The 22,039-nt window shown below is 59.7% G+C and overlaps 3 protein-coding genes across 5 annotated transcripts in view; 1 reads left to right on the top strand and 2 right to left on the bottom strand.

The window, feature by feature from the left end:
- Window positions 1-1,441: 1,441 nt before the first annotated feature.
- Window positions 1,442-8,838, bottom strand: HTRA2 (HtrA serine peptidase 2). The gene is made up of 8 exons (XM_054633889.2): window positions 8,432-8,838; window positions 7,261-7,465; window positions 5,690-5,884; window positions 5,521-5,553; window positions 5,036-5,144; window positions 4,232-4,301; window positions 2,012-2,107; window positions 1,442-1,796 (listed from the first exon to the last, which is right to left on the bottom strand). The coding sequence occupies exons 1-8, from the start codon at window positions 8,791-8,793 to the stop codon at window positions 1,631-1,633; spliced, it is 1,236 nt and encodes a 411-aa protein (XP_054489864.2). The 5' UTR covers window positions 8,794-8,838; the 3' UTR covers window positions 1,442-1,630.
- A 136-nt stretch (window positions 8,839-8,974) lies between these two features.
- Window positions 8,975-20,115, top strand: AUP1 (AUP1 lipid droplet regulating VLDL assembly factor). 3 transcript variants are annotated; one of them, XM_077177883.1, is made up of 15 exons: window positions 9,136-9,288; window positions 9,578-9,715; window positions 10,119-10,269; window positions 11,354-11,541; window positions 12,024-12,096; window positions 13,977-14,050; window positions 14,731-14,797; window positions 16,187-16,295; window positions 16,404-16,550; window positions 16,688-16,848; window positions 16,980-17,068; window positions 19,063-19,192; window positions 19,266-19,360; window positions 19,441-19,590; window positions 19,775-20,115. In XM_077177883.1, the coding sequence occupies exons 1-15, from the start codon at window positions 9,239-9,241 to the stop codon at window positions 19,821-19,823; spliced, it is 1,671 nt and encodes a 556-aa protein (XP_077033998.1). In that variant the 5' UTR covers window positions 9,136-9,238; the 3' UTR covers window positions 19,824-20,115. The 3 variants fall into 3 exon arrangements, with proteins under 3 accessions (XP_077033997.1, XP_077033998.1, XP_054489863.2); XM_077177882.1 differs by lacking the exons at window positions 10,119-10,269; window positions 19,063-19,192; window positions 19,266-19,360; window positions 19,441-19,590; window positions 19,775-20,115 and adding exons at window positions 17,729-17,782; window positions 17,818-17,998 and having other exon boundaries at window positions 8,975-9,288; XM_054633888.2 differs by lacking the exons at window positions 19,063-19,192; window positions 19,266-19,360; window positions 19,441-19,590; window positions 19,775-20,115 and adding an exon at window positions 17,729-17,998.
- Window positions 20,116-20,119: 4 nt separating this feature from the next.
- LOC129121026 (dedicator of cytokinesis protein 2-like) overlaps window positions 20,120-22,039 on the bottom strand; it is a 52,595-nt gene continuing 50,675 nt past the window's right edge. The window contains exons 51-53 of the mRNA XM_054633880.2: window positions 21,709-21,817; window positions 21,066-21,199; window positions 20,120-20,980 (exon numbers count right to left, since the gene is read on the bottom strand). Coding sequence (XP_054489855.2) covers window positions 20,897-20,980; window positions 21,066-21,199; window positions 21,709-21,817 — 327 coding nt within the window. The 3' untranslated portion in view covers window positions 20,120-20,896. The remainder of the gene's footprint in view (window positions 20,981-21,065; window positions 21,200-21,708; window positions 21,818-22,039) is intronic.

Consider the following 22,039-nt stretch of genomic DNA (forward strand, 5'->3'; position numbering starts at 1 on the left):
ATCCCTGGGGCTGTGACCCTTGAGGATTGGGGTCCACAGGAAATCCCTGAGGCTGTGACCCTTGGGGATTGGGGTCCACAGGAAATCCCTGGGGTCCACCGGACCGTGACCCACAAGAACCGAGGTCCCACAGCAGAGCGGGGCTGCCTCGGCTCATGTGGGAGCACAGCCCGGCCTGGGGCCGAGGCACTGGGCAGGAACACTGGGATGTGACACGAGGGCCCAGGGAGCTCCAGCCCAGCTCTCACCCCTCAGCTGGCTGCTCTGACCCCACCAACCCTTCCCCATTGCGGAGACCCCGGGCACTGCCCTCAGCCGGGGAGAAGGAGCCGGCCTTGGCTCGGCCCCGGAACGCTGCGGTCAGCACAGCCGAACAGCTATGCCAGACACGCCGCCATTTCCCCCGGGCCGGCGGCGCTGGCCGGGGCAGCGAATTCCTCCGGCGGGGCCGGGGCTGCTGAAAGGAGCGCTGTTCTCAGGGCAGAGCCGCCCCTTGCCGCAGCACCTCCGAGGAACTGTGCTTCTTTCATGTCCCCAAAGCAGCAGGCTGGGGCTCGGGAGCGCCGTCACGGGCAGGGCCTGGCCCCACAGCCGCATTCCTCCGCTGCTCCGGGCTTCCTCGCCGCTTCTCTTCCAGGAAGGCGAGGAACAGCCGGGGCTGCTCCTTCCCCGATGGCCGCCAGCCGTCCCCAGGGGCCGGGTGTGTGTGGGAGCAGAACTCCAGCACTGACAGCGAGCTGGGGGCGGGACAGGCAGAGCCCCGGCCCGGCTGTGGCTCCCAAACTCTGCCCTCCTGGACATCAGGGCCATCCTCAGCCCTCCTGGATGGACATCAGGGCCATCCCCGGCCCTCCTGGATGGACATCATGTCCATCCCTAGCCCTCCTGGATATCAGGGCCGTCCTCAGCCCTCCTGGATGGACATCAGGGCCATCCTCGGCCCTCCTGGATGGACATCAGGGCCATCCTCAGCCCTCCTGGATGGACATCAGGGCCATCCTCAGCCCTCCTGGATGGACATCAGGGCCAGGAGATGCCACCTCAGCCATCACAAATCCAGCATTGACACCAATTTACCACGGCCTGGAAAGCTGCTGCATGGGAGGGGATGTGGATACGGGGCTTGGAGTGGTCGCAGAGCTCGCAGCAGAAGGGATGTGACCAGATGGTTGTAGCACAGCAGCAGTGCTGCACTCTAGGGAGGTAATGCTGGTCCCAGACCTGCTCTCACCCACAGAGAGGCCACACAATCCCTGGCTCAACAGCTGCCTGCCAGGTACACAGAGGAGTCAGATCCCAGCCCAGGTGGGTTCCAAGCAGGTGGCAGAACACCATGAACACTGATAAGGACCCTGGAGGCACAGCAAGCTCCTTCCCAGCTGCCTCGAGGGGACTGACAGGAGGAGCAAGGTCCCACACAGCCCAGCCTCCACCAGGGAAGGAGATGACACGGCCCTGGGGGCCGCTAGAAAAGTGCTTTATTTGAGCAGAGAGGGGAACAGCTGCACCACAAGTCACCCAAGCACAGACCCCTCTCCTGGCCCCTTCCAGCCCTGCACAAGCTCTGTCTCTGCCTGGCCAGCACAGACACGTCTCAGTCCTGCCCTCAGCTCCAGCTGGGTGGTCTCTGCTACTCGGTGACCTCGGGGACGACGCTCACCAGCAGGGTGTCATAGCCACGCCTCACCAGCAGGGCCAGGCTCTGCTGCGTCCTCACCGCCTCGTACACATCCTCAGCACGCCGCGACACCGTCCCGTTGATCTCCAGCACCACGTCCCCAGCCTTCAGCCCTGCCCTGTGGGGACAAGCACACGCAGGCTGAGGCAGACACTCGGTGTCATCGTCCTCCAAGTGCAGCAGGAGCTGTGGCACCAGAGGTTCTACATCAAGACAGCCAACCTGGGGAAAGGTCCCCCTCTCAGCTGGAGAGCCCAAGCCCTGCTGCTCTGGAGCAAAACACATCCCACAGCTGCTTCCCCAGGCAGCCCTAAGGCACAGGGCAGCACTTACTGGTGTGCTGGAGAGCCGATGATCACCTTGTGGATCAGCACACCGTAGGAGATGTCAGGAAAGGTGGGGTCACGCAGCTTCAGCTCTGTCAGGATGCTGCAGAGAGAACAGCAGCATCAGGGATGGAGCTGGAGGCAGAGCAGGGCTCCCACCCCACTCCCTGCAGCTGCACAGGGTTAGAGACAGGCACAGAACCTCCCCTCCTGTGTCCCTGCAGCTGCACAGGGCTAGAGACAGGCACAGAACCTCCCCTCCTGTGTCCCTGCACCGTGCTGAGCCACAGCTGCCAGCCCCAAACATCACCATCCTCCTGTCAAAGTGAGAGGATGAGAATCCCAATGGCACCAGGGAGTGCTGGAAACCCCCTGGAGCAGCTGCCAGCTGGATCAGAGCTGTGGTGATGCACATCCCCATGTCACATCAGCCTTCCCAGGGTCAGACCCGCCCCTCCTCTGCTGCAGTTTCACTTCTCTGCCCTAGCTGGGCAGGATACACAACACAAGCTGTGCCCCTCTTCCTGCCAGACATGTCAGCAGAGCCCTCCTCCTGAGCCTAGAGACTAAACAATCACAGTTTCTCACACTTTCCCACAGACTTTAGAATTTCTAAACCAAATTTAAACTCTCAATCTCTCACAGCTCCTTCTTTGGACTCTCCCCAACTGCTCCTCACCCGTCTTGAATGAAATCCAGAAGTGGATGCAACACTCCAGCTGGATCTCTCCAGTGACAGCATTCTTCCCTCAAACACTGCATCAGCTCCAATCCCTGCAGACCCACACACTCAGTCTCTGCCCAGCTCTGCTCCTCTCAGCTCCCTGCTCAGCCACTCAGGGCTCCCCACGTGGCTGTGGTCTGTGCTGAACTCAACTGTGCTGTCCCACAGCCCAGGGCAAGCTGCCATCCCTTCCCAATTTCACACAGCAAAGGTGGGAAGAGGCCTCTCAAGTTCATCTCACCCGACCCCCAGCAGGCTCAGTCAGGGGAGGCTGCTCTAGGACTGTGTCCAGCTGGGTTGTGAGGATCTCCAAGGACCCTCCAGGCTCTGAGCACCCTCCTCACAGTAAAAAAACAGATTTCTTGGGGACTCTCACACATCTCTGTGCCCACTGCCTCTTATCTGGCCTGGGTCTGAGCCTGAGCCTGTGCCCAACACAGAGCTTCTCCTTCCTGAGCCAGGGAAAGGTTTCCAGATGGAAAGGTCCAGGGCAGTCACACGATTCCAAGGCCCTTGTTGGGAGCCCTTCCTGCTGGGCACAAACAAGGCTGGCAGTCAGGTGCTTTCCCTGGATCGGCTCGGGGGCTCTGCAGAAGCTGGAGCCGCGTGCCCGGAGCCGTGTCCGAGGAATTTCACGCTGCTTCCTGACAGAGCCGGCCCCTGCAAGCGTGGCCAGGGAAGCAGGAGGAGGCTGGGCTGGCCTCCCACATCCCTCGGGTTCTGCCGGCTACCAGCACCATCTGCTGGGCAACGGGGAACTCACCAGAGCTTTAGCAGGGCAGAGCACAGCCCCAAAAGGTGCTTGCCCAGCATGGCACAGTGCCTGCCCCACGAGGCAGCTGAAGGTCTCTTAAATGCGGCTGCGAGAGCCAAAGAACCAGAGCAGGTGTTGTCCTTCTCCCAGAGGTGAGAGCACAGGTCCTGCTTGCTGGCAGGGGCACTTCACAGAATTGTTTGGGTTGGAAAAGACTTTTAAGATCAAGTCCAACCACTCCCCCAGCTCTGCCAAGGCCAGCACTGGCCATGTCCCCAAATGCCACATCCACAACAGGGCTGTTAAATCCTCCCAGGGATGAGGACTTCCCCGTGCCCTGGGCAGCTGTGCCAGCACTGGACAGCCCTTTCAAGGAGGAATTTTCCCAATATCCAACCTCAACCTCCCCTGGCACAACCTGAGGCAGCTTCCTCTAGTCCTGTCCCTTGTTCCCTGGGAACACAGCCTGACCCCCACCAGGTTCCACCATCCTGTGGAGAAGGAGAGCACTTTTCATCTGCTCACAGAATCTGCTACCACTGTACAAACTTGCAAGTTTCCAATTTATCCATGAGCCAGCCAGCATTCTAACCCCAACACAAGCACAAAGAGATCTGAGAGTGAAAGCTTAAGCTGTGGAGACAATCCTACCAAAACCAGGCATCCTGAGTTAGTTGGGAAGATCCCATCCCATCCCATCCCTGTCCCAACAGGACTGGCCTGCTGGCCCCTGAGCTCAGGACAGGTACCTGGGAGTGAGGGTCAGCATCATCACCCCGATGTACCGGCGCTTGGACTCTGCATTGCCAAACCAAGAGCCTGTGGAGGGAAAGGACATGGAATGGCATGGCTGGAAACAGAGATCTGCTCACAACAGTGCTGGGCTGGGCCCTCAGGGCAGGCAGCATCCAGAGCTATTCCAACTCCCTGCAACAGCTCAGTCCAGCTCCCAGCACCAGCAGGAGCATTCCAGGTGTTGTATTTTGCACTGTGGTTTGTCAGATTTTTGACAGAGATGTCCCTCCCCAATGTCACAGAAGAACCAGACAGGGCAAGGCAGCAGTGACAGCATTCTTCCCTCAAACACTGCATCAGCTCCAATCCCTGCAGACAGCTTCTCTGTGGCACCAGATGAGACCCCAAAAACTTCTCCTGCTCTCCTGCCTTTCTAAGGAAGAAGGGTGCAGAGCCCAAAGTTTCCCTCTCTCATCCTCCTCCCTCAGAGCCCTCAGGGCAGGCAGCATCCAGAGCTATTCCAACTCCCTGCAACAGCTCAGTCCAGCTCCCAGCACCAGCAGGAGCATTCCAGGTGTTGCATTTTTCACCGTGACTTGGCTTCCCTGGTTTGTCAGATTTTTGACAGGGAATGTCCCTCCCCGGTGTCACAGGAGAACCAGGCAAGGCAACAGCAGCACAGCTTTCCTGTGGCACCAGATGAGACCCCAAAGACTTCTCCTGCTCTCCTGAATTTCTCAGGAAGAAGGGTCCAGACCCCAAAGTTTCCCTCTCTCACCCTCCTCCCCCAAAGCCCGAGCAGGGAGGTCCCCACTCACTCTTGCGCTGCTCCTCCTTCTGCAGGAACTTCCGCAGCCGGTCCGAGGGGATGGCAAAGGAGATGCCCGACGTCACCTTCATGGTGTTCACACCAATCACCTCGCCATCCTGCAGGGAAAGGGCATTGGGATCCCAGGGATCCCAGCAGTGACCCAGGCAGGATCACTGTGGAGAGCAGGGGAACTACTGCACCAGCCTGGGGTCCTGCCTCTGTGCCCACCCCTGCCCAAGGCTGGGCAGGACCCAGGGGCTGAGTCTACAGGATGAGTCCATGCAGCCCCTGGCTCTGCCCTGCCAGCACCAGACCTTGTCTCCACCAAAGCCCCACCAGCTCCAACTGCCTCAGACACTGCACAGGGCCCTCATGCCAGCTTAGCCCTCCTCTCCCTCCCGGAAGCCTCCCAGCACCCACAAAGGAGCACAGACAAGGGGCACACAGCACATCCCCACCCCAGCCAGCGAGGGGACAAGCAGCAGCACTCACCAGGTTGACGAGGGGGCCCCCAGAGTTCCCAAACTGCAGCAGAGGAGAGAGAGTGTGAGCAGACCACCAAAGCCCCACCCTGAGGCCGATCCCAGAGCGACCGGCCAAACCCCCCATGCTCCGTGTGAGCCCCTCCCTGTCCCCACGATGTCCCCACGATGTCCCTTACGTCGATGGCAGCGTCGGTCTGGATGTACTCCATGTCGGAGGCGGCCAGGCCCAGCTCGCGGCTGCCGCGCTGCGCCGAGCTGACGATGCCCGAGGTGATGGTGTTCTGCAGGGCAAAGGGGCTGCCCATGGCCACCACGAACTCGCCCTGCCTCACCTCGGCCGAGCGGCCCAGGGGCAGCGTGGGCAGCGGGTGCTGTGGGCAGCGAGATGGTCAGTGGGACAAAGTGGTGGTGTGATTTCATAGTTTGGCCCAGAAGCCCGGGTGTCTCCCCTCTTGAAGATTCCCTCCCAGGTGTGTCAATCATCCCTCCTTTCCCCACCCTGATCCCTGCTCAGCACTGTCTGTCAGTCCTGGAATTCCTGAAGGGTGTTGAGTGATTGGGCAGATTCAAAGGATGCTCTCTACCCCCGGGAGGCATTGGGCCATCCAGGTGTCCTTTGTCCCCTTGAGACCTCCTCTCCTGTACCTGCTTGGTGGGGCTTCCTACCCTTTCCCTCCTCCCCTCCCCTGGGTAAAAGAGCAACCACGCACTCCAGGAGTTCTGCTGGAGGAGTTGCTGGATTCAGAGGTCTGTGGGCCAGAAAAAAAGCTCTGGATCCAAACCCTCCATCAGAACTGTCTCCTTTCCTTCACCCTCGCCTTAAAGCTTCTCCAGCAGAGGGAAACCTGAAGAGCAGCCCCTCCATGGGAGGAAGCTCCATCCTGTCACCACTGGAGCCCCAGCATGCCTGGACTTGTCTCCATGTACCGAGCTGCAACATCCAGCCAGCCAAAAATGTCTCTGGGGTGAAACACCACAGTTGCCACTATTTGGTTCAGCTGCAGGGGCCAGACAAGCCAAGGCACGTCCCTGTCAGAACCCAGGAAACTCCTCTGAATCCCTGGAGGGCTCAAGCCCCTGCCCAGGGGGCTCAGAGACCTTGGCACAGAGCCCAAGACCCCCGTGCCTTTGATTTTGACCCATGGAGCAAATTACCAACCTTTATATGAAGAATTACAAATCAAGAAAGTCTAAGTAGAATAATAGTTTGTCATGGGGTGAAAAATAGATTTTTGGGGTTTTTAGAATGGGGGTTCAGGAGGCGAGATGGAGGAATCTGGGCATGTCCAGTCTTTCTCTTTCTTCTTCTTGGCCTCCATCTTCTGCTGTGATGGTGGCACTTTTGGATTGGTTTAGAGTAGAAGCTCACTGTCTAACATAGGTGATAGGTATTGGAAGTTATGGTAAATAATGTACAGGTAGTTTTTAGTATAAAAAAATAACACTGCCCCAAGGGTGGGCAGTGTGCCACAACCTGACCTGCTGGACAGACCTCAGCAGGTCAGAGAAAGAATGTTATAGATAAGAAACAATAAACAACCTTGAGAATGAAAACAGAAGAATTCTGACTCCTTCTTCAACCACCAGACTGGGAAAAGAGACTTGTACCTATCTCAGAGTCACTCTGACCAACAGAAATTCTGAGACACAATATTGGCACTACCCATAAAGCGGGACAGACAGAACATCCCTCTTCCCGGTGTCCCCACGGCCACCAGGACACACACACACACACACACACACATACCTTGGGCTTGATCTTGATGGTGGCAATGTCAGCCACCTGGTCCACGTCCTGCACCACGGCGTCGTACATGTCCCCGCTGGCCAGCTTCACCCGCACGCGCCGCCGGTTGGCCACCACGTGGGCATTGGTGACAATCAGCCCGTCCGGGGACACCACGAAACCTGAACCGTTGGAGATGGGCACCTCCCGGCCCAGGAAGGGGTGCCTGAAAGGAGGGCATGGTCAGGAGTGGCAGGGACAGGGCTGGGAGGCAGCAGGGAGCAGCAAAATGGGGAATTCTTCCCTGTCCCAAAAATCTGCAGAAATAGGGGAATGTGCATGAATGTAGCAGGAATCCAGAGCTCGTGCACAGCCACAAAGGTACAAGCCCACCAGGAACAGAAGCACGTGGGAGAAGGAGGGGCTGTGACCTGTGCAGGGACACACAGAGCCCAACCTTGGAGCAGGTAACAAACACCTGAGAGGCAACACAAACGTTTCCTGATAGCAGGAATGGACTCACAATTCAGGGCCCTGGTCAAGCACCCCAATCTCTGCTGGTAGTCATGTGAAGTTGAAATAAAAGATTTTTTGAGTTCACTTGAGTTACCAATATGAATTAAGCATTTAAAGTTTAGCCTGTAGAATTATGTGTTGAATTTTTACCTTTTTACTTCAGAAACCTCTGCCACGGTACAAAGGGCATAGGAAAATGCACATTTCTGAAATGAATGGAAAATGGGATGGAGCAGCAAGGCCAAAGCCCAGCTGGGGGTGAATTATTGCCAGTGTGGGTCAGGAACCCAGAGAAGGAGCAGCACCAGCTGATGCCCCCTCACACAGTGAGGGTGACACTGCACACAGGTGACACCAAGCTGGGAGCAGCAGCCACCCAGCTGGTGAGGGCACAGCTGCTGCACAGAGGTGCTCCAAGAGACCGCAGGCATTGGATGGTGGGAACATTAGAGAGCACAAAGGGAAATAAACACCAAGTGCTGCTCGCAGGCAGAGCAACGAGGCAGCTCCGCCACACGGCCCCGCAGGACACGGAAGCGGCAGCGGCGTGTGGCAGCCGCGTGTCGGTCCCTCCCGAGGCACCTGTGGGAGCCCTCCGGGACGGTTCAGGAGAGGCCGAGGCCACGCTGCGCCGGGAGGAGGGAAATCCTTCCCGGGAATCCCCCGATGCCGGTACCTGCCCACGATCTCCACGTAGACCAGCGCGGGTGCCGTTTTCTCCACCACGTCAGCGATGAAGTTGAAGGCGGCGCGGGGCGAGGTAGGCGGAGGGGCGGGCGGCGGGGCGGGCACGGCGGCGCTCAGCGGGGACTGGCGGCGCTCCCGGGCCCACAGCAGCACCAGCGCCGCCGCCCCGGCGCCCACCGCCGCCGCCAGAGACCGGCCCCAGGCGGACGGTGGCGGGGGATGGGAAGGAGGAGGAGGAGGGGGAGGGGGCGGCGGTGGCTCAGCAGTCCCGGTCAGCGCTCGGCACCAGCGCTGTACACCCGGTGGCACCGGGATGCACCGGATCCGCACCCTCCGCGCCGCTGCCGCCATGCTGCCGAGCGGAAACCACGCCCGCCGGGGCGGGGCCGAGCCGCGGGGCACTACGGGAGTTGTAGTCCTGAGGCGGGGCCCTCCCGAAGCTGCCTTCCACCGCGGAGCACGCCGGGAGCTGTAGTTCCGAGACGGACCGTGCCGGAAGCGCGTTCTGCCGCAGGGCACGCCGGGAGTTGTAGTCCCGCTGGGAGCTACCGTCCCGCCGCCAGCGAGATGCACCGACAACCGGCGCGACAGCGGATCAGGGCAGCCCTGTTGTCAGAGCCGCTCACCGAGTCCACCGGAGCCGCCGAGGGCCGCGATCGGGGCGACAGTGCTGCGGCGGCGCGGTGCGGACCAGGAAGGCGGCGCGTTCCCAGCGCGCCCCGCGCGGGCCAGGCGCGCGGCCGCGGGCAAGATGGCGGCGGGTGCGGGGCGGCCGTGAGGCCCCGGCACGGCGGGGATGGAACCGCCCGCGGCGCCGGGCCCCGAGCGGCTCTTCGACTCGCACCGGTGAGCGCCCGCCCGGGGCCCGCGCCGTGGGGACTCCCGGGACAGCCGCGCGAGAACCGCGGGAACCCTGGGCGTGGGTGGCGGGGCCAGCGGAGGGCGGGGGTGTCTCAGCAAAGCCCCGTGGGGAAGGTCGGGGTGACCCGTGGGGGGACCGGGGAGGCTCCGGGGTGGTCCCGGAGCGGGTTGGGAGATTTGCCGGGGGGAGCACGCGGAGCGGCGGCCGCAGGGCGGGTCCTGGGGATCGTCCCGGCCGCGCTGAGGCCGCTCCGGCCGCTCTCTGCCCCTGCAGGCTCCCGACCGATGGGTTCCTGCTCCTGGCCCTGCTGCTCTACGCCCCCGTGGGGCTCTGCCTGCTCGTCCTGCGCGTCTTCATCGGCGTCCACGTGTTCCTGGTCAGCTGCGCCCTGCCCGACAGCGTCGTGCGCCGGTGGGTGACCTCGGGGGGCTCCGGGGTGCTGCTGCTGCTGCCCCGGGTGGGTGTGGGGTGATGGCAGGGCCGCCCCGGGGGGCTCGGCTCAGGGAAGGATCTGTGTGCTCAGGAGCCTTGGAGGTGCTTCCTCTGCCAAGCCTGGAGCTGGCAGCCACCTCTGGAGTGTGCTCAGGGACTGGTGTGGATCAGCTTGCTGTGCTGCTCAGGAGTTCTGTGGGCACTTGCTGCCCTCCTCCCAGTCCCAGACCCGCACCAATTCCTGCACCAGACGTATCATTTCCATTTGGTACCAGTGTCGTTTGTCCAGCCGCCAGAATTCCTGGGTCGTTGCCTGTTGGACATGTCACCTAGCAGTGTTTTGGAGGGCAGGACTCGAGGAAGATCCGTGTTCCCCTGGCAGGTTCATTGTCCGTGTGATGTGCTCCGTGCTGGGGCTGCTGGTGCGTCAGAGCGACCCTCGGCTGCGCGGGGCCGGCGCCAGGGTCTTCATTGCCAACCATGTCACCCCCTTCGACCACAACGTCGTCAGCCTGCTCACCTCCTGCAACACGGTGAGGGCACGGCCGGGCTCCTCCCCGAGGGCGGGGCACGGGCAGCTCGGCCCCATTTGGTGCTGCAGTGATCTCAGTGGAAGGCAGCTTAAAGCCCGCTCAGTGCCACCCTTTGCCACGGGCAGGGTCACCTTCTACCAGCCCAAGTGGCTTCAAGTCCTGTCCAGCCTGGCCTTGGATACTTCCAGGGGTTTCAGGGGCAGCCACAGCTTCTCTGGACAACCTCGCCACTCTGACACCATAAATTTCCTCCTAATATCCAGCCTAAATTGCTCCTCTTTCAGTTGTACTCATTAATCCTTGTCCTGTTGCTCCAGTTTCTGGCACAGATTCCTTCTCCAGCTTCCCTCTAGGCTCTTTCAGATCCTGCCAAGTTTCATCTCCAGATCTGATTTATTACCTCAGGGTGTTAATCTTGAGGTGTTTTCTGTGTCTCAGTGTCACTCTTGGGCTCTGCACGAAAAACTGTAACGGGGTGAGGAGCAGCAGGAGTTGTTCCAGTGGGGATTTTGGGCAGACCCCAGCAGGTGTTTCCTTCTCTGGCCTTCTGGATAAGGGAGCAGGGCTGGTTGTGGGGTTTCCCCCAGCACTGGGTGGGCAGTTTTGGGGGTGCATGGAGGGAGCTGTGTGTGTCAGTGGTGCTTGGGTAGTTCTGGGCTGTCCCTGCTCTCCTGTAAAATCCTTTGTGTGTGGAGTTCCTGAGTCAGCAGGCTCTGGGTGGCTCCTGTGTCCTGCCCAGCCATTGATTTACCCCTGGCCTGGACAGGGGGGACTGCTGGGAGCAGAGTGTGTCCTGCCAAGTGTGTCAGGGACTGCTGCAGAGAGCATTGGGGACACAGGCAGCTGGGAGTGCATGTGGCACTGGCAGGCAGGGCACAGTCTGAACTGATGATTTGGAATCCATTTCCTGTGCAACTGGGGCTGGAGCAGGGGCAGTTACATCTCAGCCACTGTCAACACAGCTCACTCTCAGTCCCAGAGGGGATTTTGCTAATGAGCAGCAGCTTTGTCACCTGTGTCACCTGGGAGGGCGTGGAAGGGCGGGCAGGGCGGGGTTTCCTCCTCATTGCTGTTCTCCCTGCAGCCTGCCCTGAGCGGTGCCCCAGGGTTCATCTGCTGGTCCCGGGGCTTCATGGAGCTGGGAGTGACGGGCAGCCGGGCGGAGCTGGTGGATTCCCTCAAGGAATACTCGGCCCAGCAAGGGAACCCCCCCCTGCTGCTGTTCCCAGAGGAGGCTGCCACCAACGGCAGGGCCGGGCTGCTCCGCTTCAGGTGACTTCCCCCAGCAGGGAAATGGGAATGCCTGCAGCAGGGTGAACATTTCTCTGAGAAAAGCAAGGCACAGTTCTTCACAAGAATGTTCTTATCATTCACTGTGCCTGCGTTTGTGCAAAAGCAGAATGCAATATGGAGATTGTTCACTCAAAGTGATGATGTTTTGTTTCCTTGGCTTATCGGGGCCAAGTGTGTGTGTGTGTGTGTGTTGGGACTGTTCCCTGACAGTCACAAAATTCAGTGTAGTTGTGTGCAGGGTTGAGTGATTAGCAGATTCAGTTTAGATATAGTGTAATATAGTATAGAATAATATAGTACCATAAAGTAATTAATTAACCTTCTGATAAGATGGAGTCAGATGCATCATTCTCTCTGCCCCTGCAAATTCTATAGGGTGGCTGGGAATGGCTCTGCTGTATGGTGACAAAATGGCTTCAGGTGGCTCCTGGGTCACTCACTGCAGAATTCCTCCCTTCCAGCTCCTGGCCCTTCTCCATCCTGGATGAGGTCCAGCCCGTTGCCCTGCAGGTCCGGAGGCCGTTGGTGGCTGTGGTGAGTGGTGGGGACAGGGACAGGGTGGGAACAGCTTTCCTTTCTGCTTTGGAGCCTGTGGTGTGAGCTGGCCTCGTGTTCTGGCAGCCTGGAGCCAGCTGCTCAGGGCTAACACAGTTCCCAGTGCCTTTCTGAGGAGCCCTGGTTACACTGGCCAGTGTGACAGATGTTTGGTGGCCCCGCTGGTTGTCACTGTGCCTCTGCCTTCCATGGCCAGTCTGCTTTGCTCTTGCTGAGTTCCCTGCTGTGAAAGACCATGCAGGCAGCCCTTGTGCCAAAGGTTCATCAGGGCTCTGGAGGTTCCTGAGCTGGAGCCCCTGGCACAGACTCAGGACATGGAGCAGGAGCTGCCCCACACGAGGGATAAAGTCCATGAGGGCAATGGCAGCACAGCCAAAGGCATTGCAGGGAAACTGCTCTCAGCGAGGCTTTGTTGAATTGCTTATTTTTGATATTTATTATTTATGATTTGGTGACTACAGAGAGCTGCCAGTCATGGGTCTGGTGTTTTCAGGAGGGTTTCCAGGAGGAATCACCTGGATGTGTGCAGGGATGGGAACTGCAGGAATATTTGGCTGAGCTTTGGTCACCCCTGGCAGGCCAGGGGTGCTGAGATGGAGTTGAGGCAAGCCACAAGGTGGGTGAAGATGCAGTTTTCTGGCAATAAGTTACATTTTAAATTACTCCTCCAAAGAAGTGGGAGAGTTTTCCTGTTCTGGACAGTTTATAGGGAATATCTTATGCTTTTATGGGTTTGCTTCCTTTGAGAAATTCTGAGATGGGCCAAGCTGTGTGTCTGTGTGTGCATCCCTTCCCTCCTGCATGGCAGGGAGCACAGCAGGTCTGTGTGGAGGTGCTGGTTACAGTCACTTCTTGGCTCAAATTTTACCTTCAGAGTCTGAGCAGAACTTTGTGCTTCCTGCACATTGGCAGAGTAAATCCTGCTGGGATTTCTGGGGTGATTTTAAGCCATCAGAAACTGGAAGGAAGGATTGGAGATGTTACATTTTGAATAGATCAGTTGGTGTTTTATAGAAAGTTTTCTTATATAACTGTGTAATGTATGTTAGGCACTGGATTGGGCCAAACACCACATTTGGAATTAAGAGAGAATTTTCTGCAGCTCCAGTTGCATGGAATGTTTCAGGAGGGTGTTGTTCTGTGGCACAGGCAGTGTAACTGAAATCTGTCTGTGGGCATCACTCCAGGCATTTGGGTTTTGGGTTCTGAGGTTCTGTTTATCCAGGTGAGGCTTCTCTGTTCATCTTGTACCTGAGCTTTCAGGGCTTTTCTCATTTACAGCTGCTCTTCCCAGGCACAGGCCTGTCTAAGAATCACAGAATTGTTTGGAAAACCAAGTCAAGCCATTCCACAACACTGCCAAGGCCACCACTGACCATGTCCCCCCCATCCACAGGGCCGTTAAATCCCCCAGAGATGGGGACTTCCCCCTGCCCTGGGCAGCTGTGCCAGGGCTGGGCAGCCCTTTCAAGGAGGAATCTTCCCAATATCCAAGCTCTTGTGCTGTTTGCTCTTGTGCTGTTTCCTGGAGAGCTTACAGCAGTTGGGACATCACAGAGAAGCTGTTGCCACCAGAATGAGGGAGGGTTGTTCATGGTTCTGAGGAAGCATTTGTAGTTTTTCTGACATTTTTGTAGCTTTTTGAAGGGACAGACTAGTAGCGAATGGGGGGATACTGAGGGAAAATCTTGCTGCTGTCTTAGTGGGAGGAAAGTGAAAACTGGTGATGACAATGAGGGTGAAGCTGCCCTGGGGCTTGCACTGGATTTGCTGTTTCTCTTTCCCAGTCCTCCAGCCAGGTGTGCTGTGCCCACCTCCCCTGTCCCATGGCTGGGATCTCACTGTGCTCTCTTCCCCAGAGCGTGGCTGACTCCTCCTGGATCACGGAGCTGCTCTGGACCTTCTTTGTTCCCTTCACAGTTTATCAAGTAAGGTACTACGTCTCTCTCTCTTCTGTTTGGGGCAGGGTTGGGGGTGGGCAGGGCTGGCACTGAGATCTCCCTCCCTGGGTGCCTCAGCAGGGCTGGGCTTGGCACCGTCTCCGAGCCTGGCTGTGTCCAGCTCCAGATGTGCAGAGGGCTCCTGGTTCCTCTTGGGGAAGGAGAGGAGTCTCAGTCTCTCCAGGTGTTTAGTTCAAGTTTCCAGGGGTATTTTTGAAGCTGCTCAGCCCCCAGTGTCTGTCTGTCCCTACAATCCCTTGGGAGTGGGGTGGCCCAGAGCCCTGGCCAGGCCCTGAGTAGCTTTGCTGTAATGAGGGCAGTGGAAAGAAGTGGGTATCAAATGTAGGGCTTGGTGTATTTCAGCAAAGGAAAGCCTTTCCCTGGTTCCAGCTGCCTGAATTCTGGGTGACCTGTTTCCTCCTTCCATGTAAATGACCCCAGATCCTCATTAAGGCCTTTCTCTCATTAAGGCCTTTCTCTCATTAAGGCCAGTGAGCCACTTATGTCTTCTACCACATCCTGCATTTGGGAGTGGCTGTTGGGCTTTGCTGCTGCTCTGGGCAAAGCTGTGGGCTGAGCAGGGAGCCTGGAGGTGGGGATGGCATGGCAGGGTGTCCCCAGGGGCTGCTCCCAGCAGGGTGGCTCCACGTGCTGTCTGTCTGTCCCCTCACAGGTGGATGCCGTCTGTCCCCAGACGAGCGGACGAGCGAAGTGAGGACTTTGCGCTCCGAGTTCAGGAGGTAGGAAGGTGGGCTGGGACAGGGATCTGTGGCATTGCTGCACTTTGGGGTGGGCACAGGGTGCAGGGGGCATTTCTGGGTGTGTGTGTGTGATGGGAGCTCTGGTACATTGTTGGTTTTTGGGGTTTTTTTTTGGTTAAGGTTGGGATTAAAAGTGTTCCCTCGAGGCTCTTTCAGATCCTGGAAAGTTTCATCTCCAGATCTGATTTATTAACTCAGGATGTAGATCTGATTTATTACCTCAGGGTGTTAATCTTGAGGTGTTTCTGTGACTCACTGTCACTCTTGGGCTCTGCATGAAAAAGTGGAACGGGGTGAGGAGCAGCAGGAATTGTTCCAGTGGGGATTTTGGGCAGACCCCAGCAGCTGCTTCCTTCTCTGGCCTTCTGGATGAGGGAGCAGGGCTGGTTGTGGGGTTTCCCCCAGCAGTTTTGGGGGTGCATGGAGGGTGCTGAGGGAGCTGTAGATGGTATTTTGTGTTTAGACTTAGATGTTTATTTATTTTCATTTATGTTATACTTTTATAAGTAGTGAGTTTTCTAATATTTTATTAATAAGTTATAAAATGGTTATGTATTTATAAGTTTTTAAACTAAGAACTATTTAATTAAGAAATTATACTTAAATTATTTTTATTTTTAACTTAATAATTACTTGTGTTTTGTAATGTGGACTTTTTTTGTTTAATTATAAAATACTACTTAAACTTACGAAGGACTAGTTTTTGTTTTAAAACTTTTATTTTGTTATATATATTATTATATTCTAATACTTTAAGTTTTTTACTGTGTGATATTACAAACTTCTAATCAAACTGCACGCTCATAATCTTAGTTCTATTATTTAATTTTAGAAGCTTTCTCTGTGGCCTCAGGTCATGTGCACTGTTCTCTTGAGGGCTAGAGTCTGTCAGCACAGAAAGTCTGAAATTCTCAGCATCCAGGACTCCAACAGAACATGTTTATTGCCCCTTGCAAGACCTCAGTGATTTCATGGCCTGTTTGCCACCCCACATTGAACCTTTCTGCAGTTGTCAGGGCTTTTCCCGTCAAGTTCAAACCTTTCACCCCTTTTTATAACACCACAAATCATACAAAGCGGTTGTTTCTTCACCCTGCCTGTATATGCTGGGTATTTGACAGCTCCAGACATCTCATACCTCTTTGTCAGCCTGTTTTGGCAGGATGATATTGCAATTCCTGATACTTTTTGTGCCCTCTGCAACACTGCAATGCACCCTCGAGGCCCTGGAGAAATCAGCTCCCAGCCCTCTTGCCCTCAGCATGGCTCCATGTGGCCCTGGCACGCTCCCCAGCCTGGAGGGGCTGCCTGGGCTGTTTGTGCTGTGTGTTCTGTGTGATTTTTGTGTGATTTGCTCTGTGTTCACAGCTCTTGGCCATGGAGCTGGGTGTGGTATCCACACGGATCACCGCTGCCGACAGGACCGAGCACATGAAGAGGCTGAGGCACACGGCACAAAGGCTGCCCTTTGCCCCAGGTGGGGATCCTGGCTGTGGAACCTCAGCCTGGGCTCTGCTCTGGGGGGGTCTCTGTGTGTGCTTTCAGTGACAAACTCACCCTGTGCCCGCTGTCCTTTCCCCTGCAGCCTTGAGCCAGCGCCCGGCAGCCCGGCCCAGGGTGCCCCCCAGCCTGCCCAGGGGTGCTCCTGAGGACGTGAGGGTGGTGGCCATGGCACAGCAGGTCAAGGAGGTGCTGCCTCACGTGCCCTTGGAGGTCATCAGGACAGACCTGGGTGAGCAGGGCTGCCAGCAGGGATGTGGGGGCACATTGTGTGCTCTGAAAGAGGAAACCTTGTCCCCGCTGCACCGGTACACAGTGGCAGCCAGGATGGAGTGTCCTGATCTCTAATGGTTCCCTTTGTCCCCACAGTCCAAACCAACTGTGTGGACACCACCATTGCCAACTTGCTGGAGGGGAGAGTTCACTTCTTCCCTGAGAATAAAGAGCCTGGAGACCTGCCTGCCCCATCTACCTCCCAGGCTGCAGCTGCTTCTGGCATCCAGGGCTCTGTGCCTGCGCCTTCTTCTAAGGTACTTTGGGGTTGTGTCTCCCTGGCTCGTGTTCAGGACTAGGCAGGGGCATGGAGCACCAGCCAGGTCCTTGCAGAGCCACCAAGGAGGCTTCATCTGTGTCCTGATGGCTCCTGTGCTTTCCCTTCCAGCCGGCTCCAAAGCAGTTTGCAAAGTCCCCCGTGGAGCGTCACCTGTCCCTGCAGGAGAGGAAACGAGCCTTGTACGACTATGCCAGGAGGTGAGAGCCCTCCACACCTCCCCGTGCCAGGGCCACACAAAATCCACCCCTGCCCAAGCCCCCAGCAATACCCAAGGTGCCACCGTGGTACCCTCATTGTGGGCAGGATGTTCCTGTTTGGCACCAGGGACAGCTCCCTTCGTGCTCCTTGGTGTGAGGGCACAGGGAGTGATTTGATTTCTGTGCAGGCTTTTCATGAGGCAAATCCTGGCACAAGAGGCCGGGCTTTAGGAAGACACAGAAAACTGAGGATGTGTTTGAGGGAAAGCTGAGTGTGCCAGGGCTCATTGGGCACTGGATGGCTGGGGTGGTGCTGAGGGAACCGTCCTGTTGGGAATCCCTGACTGGGACCATGAGCTGCTGTGGGCAGCCCTGGCAGCCCCTCCCTGCCCTCACCATCCACCGGGATTGTCCCCAGCAGGGACAGTACCTCCCGTGCCCCTCCCCAAGCAGTTCCTGCTCCTTCACCCGTTCCCCTGGGCTCCAGCTGCGCTTGGGATGAACCGGTCCGAGCAGAGCCAGCCCGGCCCTGGGCTGCTGCAGTGTCCCCGCAGTGTCCCCGGGGCTGCTTCCTGGCCGGGATCCCCGGGTGGGTTCGCGGGAGGCCCCTCCCGTGCTCCCAGCCCCGCGGTGTCTGAGGGCGGGCGCTCTCTCCCGCAGGCGGTTCGCTGAGAAGCACGGCGCGGCAAGGGCCGGCGGCAGCCCCTGACCGGGCCGGGCCGGGCCGGTGGCAACCCCTGACCGGAGCCCCGGGCCGGGCCGGTGGCAACCCCTGACCGGAGCCCCGGGCCGGGCCGGTGGCAACCCCTGACCGGAGCGCCGGGCCGGGCCGGTGGCACCGGGAGCGCGCGGGCCCCGCGCGGGCGGGACGGGCCGAGACGGGCGGGGCGGGGGCGCCCCCTGGCGGCGGAAATAAACGGCGGCAGCGTCCGGCGCGGCTTGGGCTGTGCGGGCACCGGGGCGAGGGGCGGGGCCAGCTGGAAAGGGGGGCGTGGTCAATGGGACAGGGGGCGGGGCCGGGCCGGCTCCGTGCGGGTCTGCACGCGCCGCAGCCGACGCCTGCTCGCGCGCCGCACGTAGGCGCCGCTTAAAGAGGCAACGCGGCGGGGCCGTCGCTGCCGGGCGAGCTGCGGCTCGCGGGCCCCAGTGGGAGGAGGCAGAGCCCCTTTAAGAGACCGGCTGCCGGTGCCGGTGGTTTTATTTACATGGGGGCTCGCGGGCGTCACGTGACTGTCAGCGGCGGGGGCTGCGCGCGGAGCAGCCGCGGGGCCATGGCGGGAGCCGGCGACGACGGTCCGGGGGGAACCGGGGCACCGGGGCGGGATCGGGGCCACGGGACACCCGGGCGGGACGGGGAACCGGCGGTGAAGGGGCACCGAGGGGTTTGGGACAATGGGACACCCGGGGAACCGGGGGTTCGGGACAGTGCGGAGCCCGGGGGTGGAGGGGTTGACGTGCACACGTGGGGGTCTGGGTCACCGGGAGTCCCGGGTGGTTGATGTGCGCTGTGGATGGGGGCGGCTCCAGGTGGGGTTTCTTGGGGGGCTGAGGTGCGCCGGGGACCCCGGGGGGGCTGGGTCGGTGGGGGCACCACGGGGCTGATGAGCACCACGGGGGCAGGGGCAGATGCGGGTCCCGGGAGAGCAGCCCTGGGACATCCCGGGTCTGGGGTGTGGGGTGTGCCGGGTAGGGTGCCCGGCCAGGATGGGATGGGCTGGGGTGCAGGGGTGGTCCTGGAGCAGCGCAGGGGCTGACAGCCCCCCCAGGCTCCTGGGTGGAGCTGCGCTGTGGCCCAGGCTGCCCGGAGCCCGAGGCGGCGCCCTCGCCCTTCTCTTGCCACGCCGACGTGGAGCGGATGCTGCTGGAGGCCCAGCTGGAGACAGAGAGCAGTGAGGGGTGAGTCCTGAGGGGGAGCTGGGCTCCAGAGCCCTGCTGAGCTGTGCCTGGTGCTGGGGCCGAGGCTGGGCTCAGTGACTGAGGGTTTCTCTTTGCAGGGCCCTGCTTGTGCTGGGCTCCCCAGCCTGGGATGAGGACAGAGCCAGCCATGGCAGTGATCGGCCAGCGGAGAGTGAGGCACTGCCTGCCCACAGCCAGCCCCAGCCCAGCTGCCCCCATCCCTGGCAGGTGAGGGAGCTGCCCCTGGCACACCCTGCTGTGCCCCAGGCCCTGCTCTGACCTGCCCTGTGTCTCCTTCCAGCGGGATGTGCCACAGGAAGCCAAGTGGAGGCAGCGACGCCTGAGAGCATCCCTGGGCTGGGCCTGTGCCCGCTGCCCTCGGTACCTGTCTGCAGAGTAAGTCCTGTGTCCCCCACCAGCACATCCTGCTGCTGCCCCCCATCCTGCTGTCCCTGTTAACCATGAGCTTTTCCCAGGGAATTTGCCTTTGTGTGCTCCCCCCAGCCAGTGCTGTGGAGCCTGCAGGGAGGTGCAGTGGGGAGGAAGAAGAGACTTTTCAGTTCAGAGCTGCTGCTGCTCTTCATCCCCTCGCTCCTGCTCAGCCACCTCCTGACCCTGGGGCTGGGGTGAGTGTCTGTGGCTCTCACCATGGGGCTGGGGGAGGAGGGAACACTCCTGAATTTGGGCTGCTCATCCTTGGGTGCTGTCATGCACCACTGCTCCCATGGTCTGCTGCCATCTCCCCTCCTCCTGGCCTGCTGGGGCCCAGCACCCCGTTCTAGTGCCTCACAGTCACTCTCTCCAATCCAGGATCTACATTGGGAAGCGCCTGGCAGCCTCCTCAGCCAACCCTCTGTGAGGAACTGGGCAGGCAGCACCTTCTGCTCCGCTGGGAATGCAGGGAGAGCCTGGCACCAGCACAGCCTGACCGCTCCCAGGCCCCTCTGTCTGTCTGTCTGTCCCTCAGCCCTGCCCTGGGAGCTGATCCCACTGTCCCCGTAGAACGGAACCCGCTGATGGCAGCTCCAGCTGCAGGCAGCCCCTGCCCTCCCCAGCCCCTGGTTACAGCTCCAGGTCCCCCTGAAACAGACTGTAAATACTGAGCCCACCTCAATAAAAAGCCCTGTGCCAGCTCAGGGGTTGAGCAGCGAGTCCCCTCCCTATGTCTGGCTTGGGAAGTGACCATGGGGCCCTTCCCTGCTGCAGGAGGGTGAGTCCCTGTGCTTTGGGGTGCTGCCAGCTGGGGGTGAGCCCCTGGCTGGGCTGTGGGCAAGCAGGGCTGGGTGCTGGGGCTCCCACAGGTGCCTGGCTGATGTGTTTGCCCTTTATTATCCGTGGCTGCAGTGCAGAGGTGGGAGCTGAGCATGGCACGGCCAGTCAGGGCAGTGACACCTGCCTGGTGCAGGTGACAGGGGTGGGCAGGAGAGGTGACACTGCGGAGCGAGGCTGCCAGGGCCTGCGTGCACAGCTGTGCAGTGTGGGCCAGGAATGTGTGCTGCAGGATGGGGTGGGAGCTGTCCCACGAGTGGGGAGCAGGAATCACACAGAAATGCCACTGGGGAAGTCACTGCTCCTGCCACTGGCACAGTCCGTGGGCAGCTCGGGTGGAGGGAGGGAAGGAGGGAGGAGCATCCTCATGGGCTGGGAGGGGCTGCGTGTGTGGGAGCTCAGTGTGGCTCCAGAGGCATAGCAAGCACCCAGGGCCAGGTGTCCCAGCCCCAGACGACACGTGGAGGTGTCCACAGCTGGTGGGACACAGGGTGGCAGTGCCTGGTGCACACAGGGACTCTGCCCTGGGTGTCACAGCTGCAAGAGCTGCTCCAGCAGGTGAGAATCAAGCAGGGCTGTGGCTCCAGCAGCTGGCTGGGCACAGGGACACTCTGGGCAGGGGTGGCCCCTGCAGACAGCGCAGCTGCAGGTGGTGGCATCGGGTCAGAGCTGTGACAGACGCTTGGACTTGGGTGGCGGCAGCGGCGGTGACTTGAGGCTTCTGCTCCCATCCACTGTCGGGGACACCTGTGAGCAGAGAGGGACATGAAGGGTGGTGGGACCAGGGCCAGGAGCCCCGAGTGCCTCCCCTGCAGTTGCTGTCCCCCAGTACCTTCCCTGCTGCTGCAGCATCGCTCTGCTCCAGGAAGGTCTCGTACACTGAGGGGCTGAACTTGCGGGGCAGCGGTGGCAGCTTGCTGGCACTTTTCACCCGGCCACCAAAGCCCGTGGGAGACAGGGACGAGCCTGTGCAGGCAGGAGAGGAGAGATGGAGGCTCAGCCAGCCTGGGGGGGCACAGGGCTCATCAGTGTCCCCAGGGCTGTAAGTCCCCAGAGCTGTCAGGGCCAGCAGTTCTGCCCCAACACTATGGCAGTGTGGCACTGCTGGGCAGAGGGGACAGAGGTGCCATGGGATGTGAGCCCAGCCAGGAGCAGGGGCCTGGCTCCCACCAGGAACAGCTCTTGGCACCGAGACCCAGTGGCACAAGGCCCAGGATCAATGGCTGCAGCCCCACAGGGAGTGTTCAACAAGGGACGTGCCTGTGCTCCCACTCTGTGCCACCACCAGGGGACCTGTGTCGGGGTGGTGTGGGAGGGCACAGCCCTGCTCGTGGGGCTCCAGGGATTCTCAGCAGGGTGTTGGGGTGGTGTGGGGCTGCAGGGACGCTCAGGAAGGTGTTGGGGTGGTGTGGGAGGGCACAGCCCCGTTCGTGGGGCTGCAGGGACGCTCAGGAAGGTGGCCTGGCAGGTTGTACCTGCAGTGCTGGGCTGAGCACCAGCAGCAGCTTGGCTTCCCGGGGGCTGTTTCCTGTCAATGCTCTGGCTGCTGTCGCTCACGGTGCAGGAGAGTCTCCACTTCTCGTCCTGGGGCACAGAAGGAAGGCTCAGCACCTCGGAGGGCCAGGCTGGAAGGCAGTCCCTGACTCTCCCCTCCTGCCCTCCCTGCAGCAGGGGCTGCCACCAGCCCCTCCAGGGCTCCCATCCAGGCTGGGGGCCGGTGCTGCAGGCAGGGCCAGGAGCTCTGGGTGCAGCAGGACACCCAGGGGGGTGCAAGCAGAGCCCCAGGGTGGCCCCAGGGCTGTGCTG

The sequence above is a fragment of the Agelaius phoeniceus genome, chromosome 4, assembly GCF_051311805.1.
Source record: "Agelaius phoeniceus isolate bAgePho1 chromosome 4, bAgePho1.hap1, whole genome shotgun sequence".
Lineage (NCBI taxonomy): Eukaryota > Metazoa > Chordata > Aves > Passeriformes > Icteridae > Agelaius > Agelaius phoeniceus.

Bases quoted from the DNA above. Each gene is read 5' to 3' on its own strand.
- HTRA2 (XM_054633889.2), bottom strand. From the start codon at position 8,793: ATGGCGGCAGCGGCGCGGAGGGTGCGGATCCGGTGCATCCCGGTGCCA. The intron at 5,885-7,260 runs GTATGTGTGTGT...CGCTGCCCACAG, and splicing joins CCATCAAGATCAAGCCCAAG to CACCCGCTGCCCACGCTGCC. The intron at 4,302-5,035 runs GTGAGTGGGGAC...TTCCCTCCACAG, and splicing joins GAAGGAGGAGCAGCGCAAGA to GCTCTTGGTTTGGCAATGCA.
- AUP1 (XM_077177883.1), top strand. From the start codon at position 9,239: ATGGAACCGCCCGCGGCGCCGGGCCCCGAGCGGCTCTTCGACTCGCAC. The intron at 16,296-16,403 runs GTGGGGATCCTG...TTTCCCCTGCAG, and splicing joins AAGGCTGCCCTTTGCCCCAG to CCTTGAGCCAGCGCCCGGCA. The intron at 16,551-16,687 runs GTGAGCAGGGCT...TTGTCCCCACAG, and splicing joins GGTCATCAGGACAGACCTGG to TCCAAACCAACTGTGTGGAC.